Below are 21,779 nucleotides of genomic sequence, written 5' to 3' on the forward strand. Positions count from 1 at the left end.
GTGACAGCTGGTAATCTGCCTCAAGTGATGTCACTTGAGTCACTGTTGGTTGAGGCTGAGGAAGTTTTTTAAATGGTGGTGTAAAGTTAGAAAATAGTGAGGTCACCAGACCTGTGTTGCCCGCTCCTCCATAATAACACTCAAGACTCGAACTGTTGACAGTAAAGCTGCATTGTGGGTAATGTAGGCATCAGGTTTTGACAAGGAAGAAGAATGCATGGAATAAAAAGAGATGCTATTTCTGGTTCTGATGCATCAGCTTTGATCTTTTTCAATTAAGCCTCCATTGTGAATCTGTCAATATTATAGAAATGCAATGATTAATCAGTGGAGCAGCCTTTTGGTTTAGCTGTCAGAATATCAAATATCAAGCCATTACTGCTTCCTGGAGGATTAACTTTACAACAATTTTTTGTTTTTTGCAGATTACAATCAACCTTTTTCCTGGGTTTTTGTCACTGTTCTGTTGCTACATCACAGCACAGTTGTTTGGAATAAAAACTGTACTTTATGTTTGCATTTACATTCATTTTTAAAAAGTGATCTACTCATATTTGTTTCAGAGAAGTGGAAATGAAAGGCAGAGAGAACAAGATGGAGAGAACTATGAAAGTGCTAAGAAGACAAATGGGCTGGCCGAACATTTTGTGTGCACATCATGTGTGCCATTGTCCCGGCCCCCACCCCCCTGCTTCTCAGAGCTTTGTCATGACAGCGCGGCCGGACGGGAGTGGCTTCATAGAGTCCGTTTGTACGAGAAAAAGGACATGTGCGCTCTCCAGGTCAGTCCCGAGGTCCTCTGCAGGGTCAGTTCTTGAGTCAGCCTTACACATTCATGACTGCATGGCAGCTGTTTCTCTGAAATAAGGCATGCGTCTTGTGATGTGTGACTCCTGTTAGACAAGTTATGCGTTGGAATCCTGCTCAGTTTATTGGGAACTCTCACAGGGGTTGAAAAGACAGAACTCACAGTGCTTTCCATGTTCTACTGCCCTACATACTCTATATTTACCTCCCAAGAGCTTATAAATGCCTAAACATAAAACTGTAGATGTCACTGATGAACTGACAGATAAAAATATGAAAAACAAACTGATGAATAGGTACATATCTATTTACAAGGACAGAAAACTTAGTGAAAATATAACTTCTTAACATATCTTATTAACAAGACTATACAGCATTAACATAACACGCATTGACAGCCATGCTAGCCGCTCTGTTAGACTGCTAAATGCTAACATCAGCATGAAAACATCCCCACAATATCGATGCTAACATGCTGATGTTAAAGGACCGTTGTCTATTTAGTGGCATCTAGTGGTGAAGTTGTTGATTGCAACCAACTGAATACCGCTCACCTCACCCTCCCCTTCCACGCACTTAGGAGAAATTCAAAATCCCTGCCGATGTCCTTGATGTTTCTGTACGACTTCACCATACATTGGTTCATGTGGATAAATTTGACTATTAGGAAAGTCAATTCTCTGACTGAAGAATCACAAAACAGTCTCCTCCCTCCTCCACTCCGATGCCTCTCCTGCAGCTTTCGGTGCTCCACTCTGGTCGAGGTGATTCTCCGTCATGGCTGCCACTTTCTGCTCCAGCCTCCACACCTGCTCGCGGTACTTCCTGCGAATCTGTCGGTACGAACTCAAGGCTTTACTGGAAAGACAGAAACCAACCAAGACACAACTTACACTTAACATTCACACTGACACTACAGAAATTCAGTTTTTTTAGCTTTGATTGTAGATGCATAAACACAGACACATACAGACATACTTTCTTGTGATGCTTACCTGTGAGCTTGTGTGAGTCGAGCAATCTGCTCTCCATTGTCCCTCCTGTGGGAGGTGCTGTCTGACAGAGCCGTGTTTACTGAGTCGTGAACTAAGGCAAGTCTCTTCTTCAAGGCTTGTTCCCTGCAAACAAAAGTAAGATCAGATGAAACAGAAAGGTCAGTCGGTTCATTATGCATAAGGCCTTGAAGAAGCCTTGTGAAATCTAATGAATCATACATGTTGTTACGATGCATCCTTGATGTTATAGCCATTGTGATGTTAAGTATTAACTGCCGTGCTGTATTTGCCAGTATTCGGTGCAGGAGGTCAGAAGAGACAAAGGATGCTCTCCAAAGCACCTGACTGAAAGAACCGTAAACCTTCAGTGTCCAAAGTCTGCATGTCTGCTGAGAGTGTTCCTAAGCAACCGACAGAACCAGGCAACAGATGACCGAATGATTCATTTTCTACACTGACAGCATTCATCAGGTACCTTTTTCATTCTGTGAATTTTGATTTGTCCAGGTGACATTACATTCATTAAATCACCAGGTTTCCTGTTTGAGTTTGGTTTGTTATTAGACTTTGTTGTTGTTGCTCCTGAGTGCAGATTCATTCCTTGTCAGGCTGCTGTTTTAACCTGTTTTTTTCTTTATAATTATTAAGTATTAACTGTTATTTTTGGGGACTTGGTGAGGTAGCTTTATCATGATGCAGCCTCCATTGTCCCCGCAGCTTCAGAGTTTCAATGACACTTTAAGCATAGTCAATGTCTAATGTTGTCCAGAGGACACTTTAACATATTTTATCTACCTTTGAATCAACCAAGAGGGCACTTTTGTGGCGTTTTTTCAAACATGGGGCTACCAGTGGGGGCAACTGGATCCACCAGTGTGTGCCTCTAATCCAGTCACCTGTACATATAAGCATGACTAACCCTCTACTGTTTGTCTCAGTTTGGTGCTCCAGCTTCTTCACACCATCAAAGACACATGTTAGGGTTTCCATTTGAGTTATTTTTCTTCTATCTGCTGTTATAAGAAGCACGGAAGCTCAGTGAGTAGTGCTCCCACCCTGAGTCTCGACCCCCAGGTTCCTACCTGCCCCAGACACACCACAAACCTGTCTGGGCCCCATTTGTCCCCACGCAATCAACCCTCTTCATCCCTCATCTCGACCCCTGTCTCCTGAATCCTGTCACCAATCTGAATCTTTTATCCTGCACGTATGACATGGTCTTTACTAATGTTTGCAGTGTTAGTGCTGTGCTTTAAACAGTACATAGAGAAACACAATGTCTCACCTCTGCAGAACGGCCTGCAGCTCCTTCAGAATGGGTCTGGCTCGAGCGATGTCCCCGTCGCTGCACAGTTTAGCTGCATTTTCACACAGCCTCTGAAACACAACATTCAATTAGGATTATCTTTAAAGCTTGGAGTATCTTGGTGGGTCAACTGCATTCATATTTATATTGATTCTTGTAGTTAAATTTCTTTTTGGCCAACAAATTTGGGCCATAATTTTAAATTTTCTATTGCTACTGACTGATGGACATTGTATACAAAAGTAACGTTGACATTGATTGTAGCTTTACTGTAGTTCACTTCTTCCAGTGTGAAGTAACTTGCAAAGCTCTCAAAGCTTTCCCAACACTGATTTAAAGGATTTTTCATATTGTAAACTGTATCCTTAGTCCTGTGCTACAAGTTAACCGTGGAATAATTTAGCTCCTGATTTTCATTAACCTGACTGATCTTTTTCTTCTAGTTATTAAGCTCTGTTTCTCACTGGCTGCTTTCAGCCCTGGGTTTAGTCGATTTTCAGGGGATAACCCTGCAAACTCTGGGTTAGCCTGCTCCGGAGCAGGGTCGGCTAGCTAAAGTCAGGATTAGCCCACCTTGGAACGTGCCAGCATTGTGCCAGGGTGAAAGCCTTTTTAGCCTAAGCTGCCTGCTCACTTAACCTGGGGCTGAACGCAGTGTGAAAAACATTTAAAAAGGCTCCAATATGTTACAAAACAACAGAGCAAAAAATTACAGAAGTCTAGATTTTTCTCCTTCTAATTTCTCATCTTGTTGATCATCTTGCAACCCTGCAGATTTAAGTATCCTTGTGAGGACACAGGCTCTGGGTTGGGAACCACTGATCTAAAGGTTGGAGAGGACAGAGCAGAACAGAATAACATTTCTTCAGAATCAGATCAGAAACCACTGTGGTTTTGGTGTAAGCAGTTCACAAGGTAAAGTCTGTAAAATCAGTCAGCTGCTGAGCAAAACCAAGGCGGCTTGGTTTGACCATGTGCAGCCAGATAAAATGTTTGTTAAACCATTACAGAGAATACTAAGGAAGAAAATATGCTAGTTTTAGGGACATTTTAACCCTTGAGGTTCAAAGATCTATGCAGCCATTGTTTCTAATGTCCTGTGTCGACAGTAACAGAAAATGTGTTAATGTAATATAGCTGTTCAGTTCTGACAGAGGTGTGTGAATGTTGCGGTATGAATCTGTGCTGCGGCGACAGGACAGCCCAGCAGAAGACCTTGTAGAACCAAAATATCCCTCTTGGCCTGGAGGGATTCTGCTTTGGTAGATGTGTGATTTCCCATGTGGGACACCCAGATTTGAATCGGGTCTGCCACAATAGACCAACGTCCTGCTCCCTCTTGCTCGTTTCACCTTGACTTTGTATTATTTGAAAAATTAAATTTAAAAAAAAAGTCTCTGTTGCTGCTTCAGGAGTCTGTCCTACCTGTTGTTCGCTCTTACGGTCCTCCATCTCCTCTCTGATGCTTTCTGGAACGAAAGCTCCCGCTGCCTCCTGGGCTTTCTGAGCCATTAAACTCCACTCCAGACACCGCAGCTCTTTCTCCTTCAGGCGGATCAGAGCTCGCAGATCTGACATCTCCTCCTGGACATAAAGAGTTAATCCATAAATCATAGCAAAGGTAAAGCTGTGGTGGAGAACATTTATCACAACTAAAAGTTTTTACCTTCACTATTGGTGCTGTTACACCTACTGATTATTTTATTATCGACTAACTGACCAGTCATTTTCTCAATTAATTAGTTTTTTGGTTCATAAAGTGTCAGAAAAGGGTGAAAAATGTTGATCACTCTTTCCTAAGATGATGCCCTCAAATGTCTTGTTTAGTTCATAACCCAAAGATATTCAGTTACAGAGTCACTAAAGTAGAGAGGCGCTGTCATAAAGGATGAAAGAAACCAGAAAAAACTCACAGTGAGAAGCTGAAATCAGAAATTAGACATTCATTCAGAAAAAAGCTACTTAAAATGATTAATTGATTATCAGAACAGTTGGTGATTAATTTAATAGTTGTTTAATAATAAATTAAGCGATGAATTGTTGTGCATTTAGTTATACAAGGTCAAAAGAGGTTTATGGCTCTATTGGTAAAATAGAGCAGAAATGGCATATAATACGCTCAAACATGTTTTTATTAGTGTAAAATCATCTGGAAAATAAGAATCATCTTATTCTAATCAACTTAGAATGAATAATTTTTCTGTTGCTGTTTGGTTAAGTTTAGGAAAGGATCGTGATTTGGTTTAAAACACCATGAAAGGCTTTCTGACAGAAATAATAGCCCAGACCGAACAAGGAAAACACTTGCTCTAGGCACAGCCTTTTGCATTTGTTGTGAATTTTGCAGCCACCGTAGGTTCTCCTATACACACTGCGAAGGAGAACATGAGACAAGATGTTAGCAAGCGCCACTAAATTCTACACACTGCTCCTTTAAAGCCACTGTCAAATTTGTATATGATTTCTGAATTTGGTGACTCCTTGTGGTATCTAAGCAAATTCCTTTTAAATCCAACATATCTTATATCACATTTGTTTAATCGAAAACAGGTGTGAAATTAGAATTGTGGTTTTTGGAGAGTGTCTATTTTTTCTATTATTTCTTAGCCAGAAGAAGATATTCATGGAATCTGGCTGCTTGACTGGCAACCTCATGATGACAGCTAGACTCCTGGAAATTCATTTTTTCTTTTAAAATGTTTTTTTTTTTCCACCCTTCTTGGCCAGGATGGTAATCAGTCAGACTGGAAACAAGGGCAGAGAGGGAGAGAGGCTATGTACAGCTATAGTTCTAGATTTTGCATCAGAAAATATCACGATTTCTTTGCGTGGAAGGTTGAGGCTTCTTTTTTCAGTTGTCTCTATTATCTGGACGTGTAAGATTTTATTTTTTAACATATCATTATTGAAGACCCACAGCTCTTACCCTGACAGAGATGAGCTCATAGAAGAGAGAAGCTTTCTCTTTCTTGGTGTCGGGAGGTTTGGCGACATCTTTAGTCACATGTCCCCCTCTTGATCCAGACTGGTGACCAGTTTCAGGGCTCATTTTGCCCTCAACCCCTGGACTTGGCTTAGGTAGACTAATGGCTGCCCGTTCCCTCTTCAGACGCTCAATTTCCTGACGGAGAAAAGTCTCTCGATTCTCCAGCTCTGGTGTCCTGTGGGGTTACAGGTAGTGAGTGACCTGACAAAAATGTGGTCCAAGAAATTACAAGACATTTTTTATTTTAAAAAGTTTTTATTACATTCACACTGATAGAGGAATATTATTGCACCAGCGTGGCATAATTTTTAAATCCAATGAAATTGTTGTTTAACTTTCAATTATGTTGTACCAAACAGGAGAAGGATAAACTACAGCGTCTCTACCGAGCCATCATGTGTGGGCTAACTAATGTTTTAGCTAGCTGACAAACAGTGTAACATTTAGTTAACGTTTTAGCTAGCTAAAAGCAATTTTACGCTCAGTTAACTTTTAGCTAGCTAGTAAACAATATAACTTTAGTTAACTTTTTAGCAAGGTAATAAACAATATAACATTAACTTCTTAGCTAGCTAGCATTAGATCATTTTATTAACTGTTTAGCCAGATATGAAACCATATAACTTAATTTTTTTTTAGCTAGCTATTAGCAAACAATGCGAAATTTTGTTAACCTTTTAGCTATATAAAGCACAGCAATACAGCATGTTTTTGTTTGTTTTTACATTTTAGCTAGCTAGCAAACACTACAGCATTCTGATAAGGAATACAGAGAAGCTGAAAGTTAATGGTTTCCCCACTTCTTTTATATTTACTAGGTCCCAACAGCACAATTTTATTTCATTTATTTACTTTAATTTGTGCAAGCAGCCATCACCATATTGATTAAACTCTGTTTAATTTTTGTTTACATCACTAAACTTGGATTAAAACTGAGATTAGGTTTTATGCTCGGCTTAATTTTAAATCTGGTAAAAATCCGTGGAATTTGTCTGAGCTGACATTTTGGTTGGTGAAGCATCCGAAGAACAACAAACAATCAATAAAAGAAGAAATACAAACAGAGGACAGCATCTCTGCAGATACAGATGCAGACGGCCATGGGACAGAATGATATATGCAATATTCGTAAACTTTTATCCTTTATTTGTGATTTCACCCTGTAAATCTGACCTGTGCTTGAATGTACACAGAGCACTTTAAAACATCACCTCTGGCCTGTGTGGCTCTGTGTTTCCGTCTCCTCTGTGACCCCTGCTGTAGAGAAGGAGGTGGACAGCTCCTCAGTTCCCATTTTCCTGAGCCGAGCTGATGGACTGTCGGGCTGCTGCCTGTCACTGACCGCCTCTGATGAGAGGAAAGACTGTGAGCCTGACTGCGTATCTGTATGCGTGCCTGTGTGAATGACATGCATATCTACTGTATATGTAAGTGAATGTGTGCACTGAGTTGTGAGCAGTATTAAAACGTGGTATTCAAACACCTGCTGAGTCTGTCTGTGGAGGAATGCTCTGCTGCTTCTTGGCGTCATAAAGCGACAGCAGCTCGCTGTAGGCCTCTTCACACTCCTCACTGTCAATCACAGACACAAAGACAAAACACCACCTCACTGGATGAGAAGAACCTGAATTAATATTGTGACATTGCTGACGTGTTCTCATTTAAAGAACGTCACTGACAAACAATGTGCGTATGTGTGCAGACAGGCCTGTGTGTGTGTGTGTGTGTGTCCGGTGTGTTTTGTGTGTGTACCAGTATCTGAGAGCCATCTGCAGGGCAGAGCAGTCAGACTCAAGTCTGTTTAGTGTTAAACTGATCTGTTCGGACTCTCCCTTCCTTCGCTCCAGAGCTGCAGTCAGACGTTCATTTCTGGCCTTCAGCCTCTCGATGCACCTGAGGAGTGGATGAGGAGGGTGAAGGGCAAAAATGAGAACTCAGAAAGACATCTGGAGTTTAATTTGCACAAGTAAGAAATCTTCTATGTAGGAAGAAGCAGGTTTATTGTGTCAGTCAATATGACTTTGTGGCTTCTTGTGGTGAGCTTGTAGAACAAAGCATCTGCAGGTCCTTGTGGCAACCAGGAGAGCCTGAAATGTTTTTTTCTGATATATTATTGTCAACAGTAATCACATAGTGGCACAATATTATTTTACGCAGCTAATACTGCTGCTTTAATAAATCCCAGTTGCCTCTGTCAGAGCTGGAGTAACGTTCATCACACAGTGAAGCTCTGTTACTTTGAATATTAAAGTGCTAATTAACACCAAACCTCTCTCGTGAGTTTGCTACCTTTTTAAGATTAAAAACCACAGAAGGGTAAAAACATTACAGGCTGACATTAGCATTTATATAAACACCACAACTACAACGTAAGCATGTATGTGTTACATACTAAGGATTAACAATTGTCAGATAATACATCACTTCTTATTTTCAGGTTATTACACACAGATGAAAATATTCTTATGAATATTATAATCCAATGTCGGCTGGATTCAGCCAATAAATCACTGTAAATCTTAGACACCGGACCTTAACTGTAGATATTCAATGTTGCCACAGCAATAAGCTAAATAATAAATATAACAAATAAGTTGATCTTCAAAGGTCAAAGTAGCTATGATTTATTTATATATATTTATCCCGATGGAAATTGTGGAATTGCACTACGAAGTAGGAAAAAAATGCAAAACAAAAATCAGTTCCAAACCAAATGTGCACAATATCAGATATGTAAACAGTTAACCGGTTTGATAAATGCACACAGGTTAATAACTTATTATTTCATGCCAGGCCTCAAATATACTTAAGTATGGTAAGTAGGTATGCTGAATTCCTGTTGCCAAAAAACACTGTATCTGCATGAATCACTATCCAGTTCACTTCCTTTACATAGTATGTGTATGAATATCTTTTCTGTCTTGGCATTAAATCGATCCATTTTCCTCGCACCGCTGCCTGAGTTAATCATTCGAGGAAAATCTTTGCACACCTGCGTATAGACAGGTACAGTCTACAGACACTGTCATACCTGAGAAAGGTTACCAAACCAAAATAAACGTGTTGACATCCCGAGCTGCTCCTCAGACTCACCTGTTGAGTCGCTCTGTCTCCGACTCCAGGCTGATGGGGCTCGGACAGGGACTGCAGGAGTTAACAGAACCCAGAGGAGAACCGTCCCCTCCCACAGACAGAGGAGTGACAGCTCTGGCTGATCTTCTGTGGAGTAACGGAGAACCGGGGAACGGAGGAGAGGCCCAGTCCGGACTGAGAGCCCCAGAGGGGGTCCGGTAGGAAGGAGAGCGACTGCCTGACCTCCAGGCCTTATGGAGCTGGAAGACAAGAGAAGAGGTGCAATGCTGATAGTTTTTAAAATAATAAATTGCATTGAATTACTACATTTTATAATATTTTGTTTTCAAAATAAAATGTGTCTATTTCAGTTATAACAAAATACAAGATACACACTGTAAATGTAAATTTAATGTGCACAGTAAATCATGTTGAGCAGCTTCAAATGTAAGTTAACTGAACTAAGGTTGGCTAATTAGTTTAAAGTCTTATTTGAGTTTTGTAAAACCAATTGAGTTAACTGAACTTGAGACAACAAGTTTAATGAGCTTAAGATATTAGGTTGCACCAACTGTTCAGTCACAGCCAATTAAAAATAATAATAATAATTTGCTTTTACATTTTCTCAGTTTCTCAGAGTCAGTCCTTCATTTCACACAAAGAATTCAAAGCTGCTTTGTTGCAGCATGTCGGGAGGTTTATAGTAATATGCTGATGTGCCTGCAACATGTTAAAATATGTTGCTTTGATTCATCTTTACTAAATAGAGTGAACAAGGAAATAATAAGCTGCTCAAAAACACAGGAAACAGCTGCAGTTTTGGATTTACAAAGGAAAACATTTTTTGCAACTCTCATTGTAACAATGTGTTTTTGTTTTGTTATTATAACAATATAAGTTATTCTGTCAAATTCTTTGTTTTATTCAACAATAAATTGACGACATGTCATATAAACATCACAACATTTACTAAATGCAGAATGTTAATCGGTCCTGTACTAGTTAGACTACATTTCAGGTGTATAATGGGGGTCTTAATCAAATTGGGGACAGTGTTGATATTTTCATTCCATAGGAGTCATTTTAACATTCAAGTATGCACAATATACCTGAAAAACCACTTTTTAAATTTCCATTACTATCATATTTTCATCATACTTAACAAAAAGCAGTTTCTATGAATATTTTAGTTAGTTGTGCATTTGACACAAACTCAGCAGCTCTTCTGTGATGAAGATGCTCGCTGATCATTGTCACTTCTGTCTGTGCAGAACTGTGTTTTTATTTCAATTTTATTTGAAGGGATGGTTCAAACTGACATGAAGAAAACTATACAAAATAATTCAGTAAGACAAAATAATTTTGTGGGACAGATGTATTATATTTTGGACATCATGTCGCAGGCCAGAGGAAGACGCTGTGAGGGACTCCTGCTTTATAAATTTTAGTAGAATGAACTTAACACAAAAAGTTTATCAGTTCCACACAAGATGAGTATTTGTGCCAAGTGAACGTAAGGTTTTCATGTCATTTTGACAGTCCTGAACATTTGTGTCCTGGATGAATTGGTGTTTACAGAACTACATCAATATGTATTTATAAATTAATTATGACTCAAAGTTCAAGCCAACAATAAACACACATCAGTCAAACTGAATTATGATAAAAGTCAGCCTTTAGTGTCATAAACTGCTGTAACCAGGATGGTTTTTGTCATTTTTATATTTTGCCTTCTGCGTGTCATAAACAAAACGTCTACCATCTCCCACCTTGTTCTTCTCCTCCTCCACCTGTGATCTCTCCAGCTCCTCCTGCTGACTCTGAAAGGTGTTTCTGAGAGCCGAGTCTCGCTTCTCTACATCCACGATGTCCTCCTGGTACTGGTCCTTCGGCAGGCTTGATGGGCATGAAATCCCAAACTCTCTTTCCATGTCCTCCAAGATCTGCAACCAGTGAGCCAAAATCACTACTGGGAGTCTAAAGATAGCCTGAACAATGACATTTCAATGATTTTCTCCTAAACTGATTCATTAAAACACAGACACAGAAATTAATGCTTAACCTCTTTATGACATTTTTTGAACTTCTACCATTTTAATTTGAGATAAGACAAAATAAATGTTTAATCAAGTTGTTTTTTGAAAATTGTCAGTAAATTTGACCTGAAGTTTTTACAGCTCTAACAACAAAAACAAAGAATCATGGGATTTTTGTCACAGGTTTGATACCTGGGTGGCCTTCACCCAGCTCTCCTGGGCTGCTCTCAGGTGCTCTTGGTGTTTGTCGTGGTCAGAAGCTGTGATCGGGGCGGCCCAGGACCTTTTAGAGCTGATGGACTCCTCCACTGATGACAAAACCTCCTGGAGTTTAGTCCAGACTACACCACCGCCCCCTACTGGAAGACAAGTAGAGGTGCAATCCCATTTTACAAAGTGAGAGGCAGTTTTACATCCTACCAGACTAGAATAATACATAATACAAGAAAATATTTGGATAGTAAGTATTTTTTTTAAAAAAAATCCATTAGTTGTTCTTTTGGATCAGAGTCACTTACAAAACCAAATACAAGCTGACTGATGGAGGAGTTTTGGAGCAGATACCGATATTAGAGGCCCCCAAAAATTCTGATGGATATATTGGCTGATATTTTCTGTCTATATATTTATATAAAATCCAAAACTTGAAACAGTAGGAATGTTTACTGGTGTTTTAAATAATTTTAAATAACTATACAAATTTAAAAAAACACAAATAGAACAACATGAAGTAAGAAAAGTGATCAAATAAACATAAAATGCTGCCTAAAAAACTGAAAAAAAAAAAATAAATAAAAAAACAATTTGCATTATCTTCCATAAAGAGTTATTAGACAACAGAGAAGATGCTTTCTGCTGAATAAAGACAAAGTTAAGCTCAACCTCGGCCCGTCAGAGGAGGTTTAGACGTGACAGCGGAGGCAGGACTCCTCTCTGGGCTGCTTCGGGCCAGTCTGTGGGACAGCAGGTCTGGAACCAGAGGTCTGGATGGTGCTGGTGGTCTCAGGTCCCCGGGTTCACTGCAGAATAACAGCAGCATTTACATATTTGCATGTAAATAATGTGAATTAATTAAAAAAAAACACAGTATATTTTTGGGAACTCCTACAAAAGCTGACAAAAGAAGAAATATATCATTTCAGCACTTAAACAAATAATGAGAGATTGGAAATAACTGGAACCTCCCAAGATAAACAAGTGGCAGAGGATAAATTATGGAAAATGTAAAATCAACAACATTGAAAAGTTGTTGGAACAAAGATGAGTCTTCCTGAAATCAAGTAAAGACAATGGACTGGCTGTATATTATAAAATATGAATGAAATGTTAGATGCTAATGACATCTTTTTTTTTTTTTTAACTTTACTTAACTTTTTTCTCTCATTTCTTCCTCTTGATTATATGTTTAAACATACTGAATATGATCAGCAACATCTTCAGTGGTCATAGTGTTTTGTGTATGTGTAACGGACAACAAAAAGCTAAATTTTCCCAATAAACTGTGTCAAAATTGTTCAACAACTGGACATGTGTCGACAATAGGTATTCACATGATATAGTATTTTAAAAAAATACCACTGTGTTTATTTTAAGACAAGTTATTATCACTTATCAGTGGGAAAATATGCAAAAACAAACAACAAACATGGATCCACCAAAATATCCACTTGAGGTGAACTAAAATCCATGAATTCAGATGTATTTTATGGCTCATTCGAGTGTAAATCCACTTGGACATGAGTCTTTTTCACTGACGTTACCTCGGTGCCTTTAATGAGCCCATCTTCTTGTTCAGTTCAGCGATGATGCTGAGCAGCGTGCCGACCTCAGCCTCGCACTGAGCCAGTTCTGCCGGTGAGGGCTCCAGGTTTGCTGCGGGGTCAGAGCCCTCGGGGTCAAGGGTCATGTGGTCGATCGATGTCATCGCCTCCCGGTCACAGCCTGACCCGGCATCCAGGCTGTCACATCTGACCAGGCTGAAGTCCTGCAGCAGCATGACGACGAGTTTGGATTGTAAGAAAATAACTCAGTGGGCCTTATTTGTGTCCCTGTTTAACTTTTTTCCCTGCACACTAAAGCATTGTTTCATTTTACTCATATACAGTATTTACACTGATATAAAACATGTAATATATATATAGTGATGTAACAATATATCAAATATTGTGACACCGCAATGTAAACGGGATCAGACTGTGACAATATTAGTTAATTGTTTTATTTCATTCTTTTAAATGTTACTTTATAGAAATGCTACTGACTGCTGCATTGTTTTGTTTTGCAATAATTCAAACATTCATTGCTAAAGAACATTCATGCAATTTTATTTTATTTTATTTTATCAGGAAAGCAGATTTACTTTAAATTTAAGGGAAAAACAAATTTATAGAAACAGAAAGTGCTGTACATATTAGACTAACTATTTAATAAATTACATTTTTTAATATTGTGATAAATATTGCATCTACTTTTTATTGTGGTGTTATTTTGGTATCGCTACTTCATTACTTTTTTACTGTATATTAAGGATGTTCTCTCTTAGTTCTCTGTACTGATATAATAGACATGTTATCTTCTTACTGCCTGTGAATAATCATTCACCGGTGAAGAAAGGCTCATAATTAAATTTAGCAAAAATGATCTACATTAAAAGTCTGTTGTGCTCTTGAACCAGACATTGTTGCTGTTTAGCAGCTATTGTTTTAAGCAGCGGAAAAGGAGGAAACTATAACATCCTGAGATCCAACTTCCTGCCTGGCAAATATTTGTGGACCAAACCATCTTTTGTTGTGCACAAAGAATGTCGGCCAAATGCCTAAAACATGAAATTAGAACAAAGTGTCTCTCTTTTACTTACATATGATCCCTATAAATATGACAAAATTATCAAATTTGCAACATCTGTCATTTAATCATGAGCATGTATTGTGCAAGCAATAGTTAGCAGCAAATTGTGAATTCCTCCAGCTGGTTGTATGAACACTACACTCACTGATTCCTATTCAGTCACACAAAGGCTGTCCAAGAATACACTGGACAGAAAGCAAAGATCAGCTGACAATTTCTGTCAGTTTAGAGACTCAAACTCATCTCAATATTTAAATGTAGGAAGGATACCGCTTGTATAATGATACTCAGAGACTTTACCCAATAAATCTGTAATGTCAACTCCTAATATGATAACTGACATATTTTTTTTCCAGATTAACACTGAAACTTACCTCCATAGTTCTTGGTCCAGATGTGTGCAGCAGTGATTTAACCGCTGTTGTTGTTCTTCACCACCTACAACTCAACATCTGACAAGATGAGTGAATGTTTTCTTGTTATTTTGTGTTGTTATATTTTCCAGTAGTTAGTCAGTTATTCTGCTCTCTCCATGTCTGCCAAACAGTGTTTGGTGTGATGAATGAAGTAAGCGGAAAACTCTCAGAAAGTCATCCCCACCCATTCCCCGTCACTTGTGTCCTTTCCTGTTTTGTCCACAGTTAGCCTTCATTCCTTTTTAATACTAGAGCTGCTCTATAAATATTAACTTGATGTTATGTAATAAGAAAACTGCATGAAGTGACAATCAGTTTTGACCATGACACAGATTTACTAGTTGCAGAACTAGTTTTTTTTATTTTTTTTCTCTCTCTGTTTATCTTCCTGGTGAAAGTTTCTCTGTATCGGCCAATGCAGTATGTAACAGGAAGCAATGTTTAATACCTGTCACCTAAAATACAGACAGTCTTCATAGTGATGGACCCATAAAACGATTCATGGATTGCTTCTGTGTTGTTCCAAGTTTTTTTTATTTCCACATTTATTTGTATCTGTGTTTTTTCATTGTAAAATTTCACCCAGTCTGACAATTTTGAAACAAAAGTCCCAGGAATTAAATAAAAATAGCCCTTTGAAACAACAACAACGATTTATTTATTTATTCATCTACATTTACACATTTCTATGACAGGATTTCTATATACCAGTGTTTACATTTATTAATTGCTTCTATTTGTTTGTTTTTTTTGTTTTTTTGTTTGTTTGTTTATTAGATATTGACTAAAATGGCATTCCACAGCCAGATTGTAGTGGGAGGCAAAGAAAAAAAGGCACAAAATATAGCCTTCTTAATTAAACTCCATTACCCATAATGCTCTGGTTCTTCGCGGTTCCGGATTCGATCATTTCCTGGAAGGAAGTTGTTCGATCAAAACAAATGTTAGCCCGTCGTTAACAGATTCTGCAACTTCAATGAAGCTTTGATTTATTTGGATTCTAGACGGTTTTCATTCACTTATCACGTGAGTCTTCTTAAACATTTGAACATAAAACATTTTATGTTTCGGGTCGTCGGCTTTGCTCCAGTTTCTGTTGAAGCTAATGCTAACAGCTCACATTGTTACTGCGCTGTCATCAAACATCTCCTGGTTCTACACTCCTGCTCTGTTCTCTTTATTACTTATTATACCTGACACATCACGGCTGGTTTTATATACATGACCTCACTGTTTGACTCTTTGGACGCGCTGATTGATTCATTCCTAAATCAAACCATTCATTCTAAAAAAAAACACCTCAGTTTTTGTTAGATCAGTTAGCTTCACACTGCACTTTGCGTTCATATCGAAAAAAAATCTCACCTTTATTGTGCACGTTACCTTTGTATTTTGTGTAACGACCTTGACAGTAGAAATACTGTCACAAAGTTACTGCGTAGACAGTAGAGATCATTAGGAGCATCACACAACTTTCATTGTAAAATTTTGTGTTAAAATTGAAAACTTGATTGCAGCTGGTACATTTAAGAAGCATGTAGAGACCTCTTGGTTAATTTGAATTTTATTTTGTTTACACTTTAATAGAACCCGACCGATATATTGGTTGATCGACATTATCGGCCTTATATGTACTTATATAAAAACTTTTTTCTTTTCTTTTTTGTAAATAGAACGTAATGCAGATTCTTGTCTTAATTCAGGTTCAGTATATATGTTGCTCTATTTGTTTTTATTTATTATTAGAACTAATTATTAAAAATACCAGTAAAAGCTTAATGTTTCAGTGCCCTTATATGATTTTGGACTATAAAGATTATTGAAGATAAAGATTATTGTTGAATTGTAAAATATCCTGCTTCTATTGCATATCTCTGTCACAAGTGTTTGATAGTCTAACAGCTAGCATAGTGCCAAAACAAAAAATAAAAATTTAAAAATTAGCCATTATAATGATGTCAGAGTTTAAGAAAAGCAGTACTGGTTGGCTCCTACATTTAATATCAGTAGATGCAAGCCACAGATTATTGTAAATAAAAAGCTTGCACTTCCTCTTCATGGCTTAACTAACTTCCACATAGCCACACTCATCATCTCCACTTCCTTAGCAACTTGTGTATCCATGGAGACGCCAGAGCCAGGCCAAGCAGATGGAGAGGAGCGCCTGGTGGAGCTGCGACCTCGGACACGCTCCAACCCTGAAGGTGCCGAGGACCGCCGCAGCAGCACGGGCAGCCTCGGGGGAAACAGCAACCCCAACATATCTCAGCCTGCCGTGGGAAGTCGTGTCGAGGGAGAGGGCGAGGCGTCGACCAGCGACAGTCCTCCGAGCTCCACCACCACCACCGTCTCAGCGGCCACGGCTCAGACTGTGGCCCCTGCTGCCGTGGTAACAGCGGCGGCTGCGGCTGGAGCCACTGTGCCTCTGTCCACCGCTGCCACTGCAGCCAAAGAGAGGCCGAAGCCCACACAGCAGCAGCCCGCGCTGACCACCCCCGTACCTCCACCAGCTGAGTACCAGCTCCGAGTCCCCCGAGTCAACTGTCCAGAGAAAGTGGTGCGTCCACATTACTGTTCTGGTTTATGTTTCACAGTGTTCATTTTGACAAGAATTTAAAATTTAATTTTAGTCCCAGTCACTTACTGAAAATCATTGTTAGTTAAAGTCACGTTTTAATCTTTTATTTCTGTTTTGTTGTAGTCAAGATTTTAAATTCTGATTTTAATCAGTTTAAGTCATAATTTTCTCAAACATTTTCATGATACCTCAGTGGATTTTGCTGAAGGATGTTTTTCCTGGCCATAAAAATTCCAACCAGGCGTAAACTTGCACTATGTGTTTACTGAGCTAAGCTGAGAAGGTTTTACTGACACATTCTTTAATTTTATAGTAAAATGAATACATAAGTCATTATGAGTCACTGATAATGATTCTTAACTGACAATAGATGTATATATAACGTACTACTGAGGTCGTCTTTTAAATTTGGCATCTAGTTTTTCTCAGTTGAACTCCAAATTAATAAAAAGAAATGTGTTAACTGTGTTGTCAAGGCAGATGAGCATCATCTGGGGAAAATCAAGTTTATTCACTTTATATGGAGCTGAAATTAAAATCGAATTAAAATCGAATGTTCTCAATCAAATTAGAATCGAAACAAGTGTCTCTAAGGAAATATATATTATCTTGTAGTGAGTAGATAAGCTCAGCTATGTTAAATTTAACAGTCTGTTTTTGAAGTGAGGCTTTGTGTCCTGAATCCTCAGAGAACTTTGAGCTAATTTTATATGAACATTTAGTCCTCAAAGGGAATTAACATCTATAAATATATGTTAGATAAAGTCTTCTGACTTCTATTCTTGCACTTTTTACGGTACTAATGATTTTTTTGTTTGACTGCTTTATGAAGTTAATTTAGAGCGATGTTTGGAACTTTTTTGACTACTTTAAATAAATGAATCGAATCGGAGTAGAGTGGGAGCTGGAGCCGACCACCTGTTCAGTGCCCTTGACTTTTAATGTGGAAATGCTGGCGCAGAATCTGTCAGTGGGATTTATCTGCAGGATGGTGTGTTGTGTTTTTTTCCCCACACATCTTCATGCCATCCTCATTTTGAAGGACACACTAAATCTTTCTGTCAGTTTGAATAGCAGAAAAGTGTCCACCTGTCACTCTCCTTTTTTCTTTTCTTTTTTCTTTTTCATTTTTTGGTGAAGATGAGGTTCTCATCATTTAAGATGCCGGCAGCAGTTAATGCTTTCGTTTTGCGTTTTAAGCTGGATTGATTTGTGCTTTGAGATGGCTGATTACTGTGATCTAACTTTGGTTGTCTTGCTGAACATCTTGTCTGTATTTGTCAGGACATAATTAACATGAGAATTTGTTGTAATGTTTGTTGTCAATATATATAGATTTTTTTCATTTATGTTGGTGTTGTAATGAAGTCATGAAATAAAACGACGTCAAAAAAGACTTATGATCAAATCTTTTGCTGACAAAATTCACCTGAAAATGACCACCTGCTGTTGTCTTCCTCCTGACAGATCATCTGCTTAGACCTTTCTGAAGAGATGTCTTTGCCAAAGTTGGAATCTTTCAACGGGTCAGCCGCAGTAAAGTAAACCTTTATTCCTCAGTGTTAGTGTTGCATTATATCACTGCCTAATCTGACTGTTGTCTATCCGTCTAGATCTAAAACAAACGCCCTGAACATTTGCCAGAAGATGATCGAGATGTTTGTCAGAACTAAACACAAAATTGACAAACGGCACGAGTTTGCCCTGGTAGTTGTCAATGATGACGCACTGTGGGTGAGTACAGGAATGTTTAAATCTGCTGCACTGCCTCTGCAACATGTCTCCTGTGTTTTTTTAAATATTGTCGTCTTTATCATCTTGTGCCTCAGTTGTCAGGCTTCACCTCTGACCCCAGGGAGCTGTGCAGCTGTCTGTATGACCTCGAGACCAACGTGTGCGAGTCCTTCAGTATCCTTTTATTCAGAACGAACTCTTGAATAAATTCCATACTGTGAATTGAAACACACTGTAGGACATTAAATAAGTTGTAGTTGTTATATTTTAGCCTTAACTGTCCTCTGTAGACCTGGAAGATCTTCTTAATGTGATGTGAGTACTCTCAGACTATAAACCTTTACGTCTCTTAAAATACATGCAGCGTTACAAAGAAGTGTTTACTGAAGGTCATCTCTTCTTCTGCTGCCTTCACAGCCGTCAGAAGATCGAGCTGCCGCTGATGGAGAACGTTCAGACCATCCCTCCTCCGTATGTGGTGCGGACTGTGCTCATCTACAGCCGTCACACAGGACAGCTTCAGTTCAACCCCTCTGAGGCTGTTAGTGTGAGTATGAGGAGCAGATATAACCCTCCTCCAGCCTCTTTAATGTGAATCTGATTTCCTGCTATGTTACAGGCTGTTTATGATGGAATTGAAAGTTTTTGTTCTGGTTTCCTGCCACAGAAGATGCTGCAGTCTCCATATTTTTTCTTTGATGTGGTTTATCTACACAACGGGGTGGAGGAGCAGGGAGATGAGACCAGCTGGAGGGTGAGTGAATCAGCTGAGGAAGACACTCTGATCACTCTGATCACTTTTAATTATGTATCAGAACTTCTGTTGTAGTTTGTCTTCAGTTTGCTTGGCGTGGTCATTAGTCTTGTCATCAGTGCTTACATGTGTCTTGTCTGTGTGAGAGACGTAACATGTCTTCAGTTTTTAGTATCGCTGCATCCCTAGTATTATGTAGTAGCTGCTGGATGTGACCACAGTACGAGTGGACGCGCCCTCAGCTGTGAAAGCTCATCATTGCAGCTGAATAGATCATTTGAGCGAGTTAACTGAGCTGTCTTACTGGATGTTGCTGATACTGATTTAGACTGTAGCTATGATTATGACTTTAGTCATAAGATGGCAGCTTTGGCTGTTACAGTCATGAAGCAGCCAAAAAAACAGACATGCTTGTGCTGGCTGAGTCTTGTCTGGATGCTGCTGTAGTTCCTGTTGAGTTTTGGCAACACACGTCATATCTGATGGAAACATTACAGGTTCATATTCTTTGTGGTTTAAAGATGCTGTCTTAGCTAATGTTAAGAGAACACAGCATCATAGATTCAACTACAAACGCAGCTTTGCTTTTGAGCAAAATCCTCATCAGGATCCACAGCTTCAACCAGCACAGCCAGGCAGAGCAGCTGTGCTCACAGCCAGCGGCAGGCTTCTGTCAGAGCTCAGCACTCTGAGAGGAGTAATGAACAATAGATGCATAATGTAAAATGTCACATCATCTCTCTTTGTTGTCGTTTCCGCAGTGCGTTTCCCTAAACTGACAGTGTGTTATTATGCCGAAATATTATGAGGAAAGACAAAAGTAGTTCAGAAAATAAATTCCCACAGTGATCCCTCAGGGCTCTGTACCTTTCTGCAGATGCAGTGAATTAATTTAAGCACTTCTGTCCATCTGTCTGAAGAGTGTGGAGGGGTGCTGCGAAAACCTATTTAAATGTGACAGATTTTCATGGGATATTTCCCTTGGTGCTGCATTTCAGCTGTGCAGAGGTGGTAAAAGTACACACATTGTTTGCTCATGCTAAAGTACAGAGGTATAAGTAGAAGTACTGATGTTGGTAAGGTGTCACACAGTGACACACAAAAAAATCCATAATCCCCCACAAATACAATAAAACTAAAGTAACATGAAAGAAAGTAAGGCTGTTTTCTGAAAACTAACAACTTTCAACTTTCTTGAAAACTAACCAAAGTATTTGTTCTTAGTTACTTTTCACCTCTGAAACTCTGTGGTATGTTTTCTGTCTCCAGGACAACTACACGTCGTTCTGCAACCTGGACTCGAAGGGCATGTGTTATCGGTACGAGGTTTCACTGTGTGGACCCGCCATCGAGCTGCACAACTGCATGGCCAAACTTCTGGCTCACCCTTTACAAAGACCTTTCCAGAGCCACGCGTCTTACAGCCTGCTGGAGGGGGACGACCCCCAGGACATCGAGGCAACGGTGTAAAACTGCACACACTCATAAAGCCCCGTTTCTCTATGGGAGTCACACTGTAGTTCATCAGAAAAGTCTACATGTTAATACTGAGGGGTTTTTTTCCATTAACTGCTGTAGAGCAATAATTTCTTCCAAATCTTCGGGAACATCCAGCATTTTTGGGAAGAAAAAAGAGTTTCGGCAGGTTACTAGTGACTCAGTCATTGCGTTTCCATAAAAAAATGAATGAGTCATTGGTTGTTCTGAGCAGGGGAAGTAATAAAATCATCCTTTTGTTTGCTGTAAAACTGCTGGAGGTCTCCTGAGGATGAGATGATGAAGCGGATGTCAGAGAGTTCATGAGCAGGACAGAAGAAGGACAAGATAAAATAATTTTAGAATAGGAGACATGATAGTTAAAGCATCACATGTTGTTAAACTAACTCCCTTATCGTTTGTTTTTCCTTAAATCTTAGACCACACTGATCCGTCTGTTAGTCTGAAAGGGTGAAATCAGATCAAACCTGTGACTGTTGTCCGTCGGGCCTCTTTAGACTTTGAAGTGATGAACTGTAATGCGATGCCACATCCTCCTTAACGTTGCCTTTTCTTTAAGTTGGTTTATTTCCACCTTTTGTTGCCTGTTTTTAATGTATTTTCTATTTTATAAGAGCTTGTTTCCAATCATTTGTCACTCTTGTGTGTTACACAGACAATGAAAGAATGTAGAGTCAGTGATGAGGCTCTGATGGACTGATTGTGAAAAAGGCCCCTCGTACTGCCAGTCCAGCTGCACTTGAAACACGTT

General features: G+C 39.1%; 2 protein-coding genes across 2 annotated transcripts; one reads left to right on the top strand and one right to left on the bottom strand.

Moving 5' to 3' along the window:
* Positions 1-1,431: 1,431 nt before the first annotated feature.
* On the bottom strand, positions 1,432-14,444 carry ushbp1 (Usher syndrome 1C binding protein 1). Its single transcript, XM_084723774.1, has 14 exons — positions 14,424-14,444; positions 12,963-13,186; positions 12,085-12,221; positions 11,395-11,558; positions 10,936-11,109; positions 9,188-9,426; positions 7,847-7,987; positions 7,578-7,666; positions 7,306-7,441; positions 6,035-6,269; positions 4,534-4,692; positions 3,088-3,179; positions 1,803-1,925; positions 1,432-1,665 (listed from the first exon to the last, which is right to left on the bottom strand). Exons 1-14 carry the CDS (start codon positions 14,427-14,429, stop codon positions 1,500-1,502), a joined length of 2,085 nt encoding a protein of 694 aa, XP_084579900.1. The 5' UTR covers positions 14,430-14,444; the 3' UTR covers positions 1,432-1,499.
* A 2,106-nt stretch (positions 14,445-16,550) lies between these two features.
* babam1 (BRISC and BRCA1 A complex member 1) lies at positions 16,551-21,146 on the top strand. The gene is made up of 8 exons (XM_084723775.1): positions 16,551-17,022; positions 18,511-18,569; positions 18,657-18,777; positions 18,873-18,951; positions 19,068-19,092; positions 19,195-19,324; positions 19,445-19,531; positions 20,801-21,146. The coding sequence occupies exons 1-8, from the start codon at positions 16,588-16,590 to the stop codon at positions 20,999-21,001; spliced, it is 1,137 nt and encodes a 378-aa protein (XP_084579901.1). The 5' UTR covers positions 16,551-16,587; the 3' UTR covers positions 21,002-21,146.
* Positions 21,147-21,779: the final 633 nt, after the last annotated feature.

The sequence above is a fragment of the Lutjanus erythropterus genome, chromosome 7, assembly GCF_056507025.1.
Source record: "Lutjanus erythropterus isolate fLutEry1 chromosome 7, fLutEry1.hap2, whole genome shotgun sequence".
In the NCBI taxonomy this organism is placed as follows: domain Eukaryota; kingdom Metazoa; phylum Chordata; class Actinopteri; order Lutjaniformes; family Lutjanidae; genus Lutjanus; species Lutjanus erythropterus.

Bases quoted from the DNA above. Each gene is read 5' to 3' on its own strand.
- ushbp1 (XM_084723774.1), bottom strand. The intron at 11,110-11,394 runs GTATCAAACCTG...CACTGGTTGCAG, and splicing joins GCTGGGTGAAGGCCACCCAG to ATCTTGGAGGACATGGAAAG. The intron at 7,442-7,577 runs GTGTTTGAATAC...TCCTCTCATCAG, and splicing joins TCCACAGACAGACTCAGCAG to AGGCGGTCAGTGACAGGCAG.
- babam1 (XM_084723775.1), top strand. From the start codon at position 16,588: ATGGAGACGCCAGAGCCAGGCCAAGCAGATGGAGAGGAGCGCCTGGTG. The intron at 18,570-18,656 runs GTCAGCCGCAGT...CTATCCGTCTAG, and splicing joins AAGTTGGAATCTTTCAACGG to ATCTAAAACAAACGCCCTGA. The intron at 18,952-19,067 runs GTATCCTTTTAT...TGTCCTCTGTAG, and splicing joins CAACGTGTGCGAGTCCTTCA to ACCTGGAAGATCTTCTTAAT.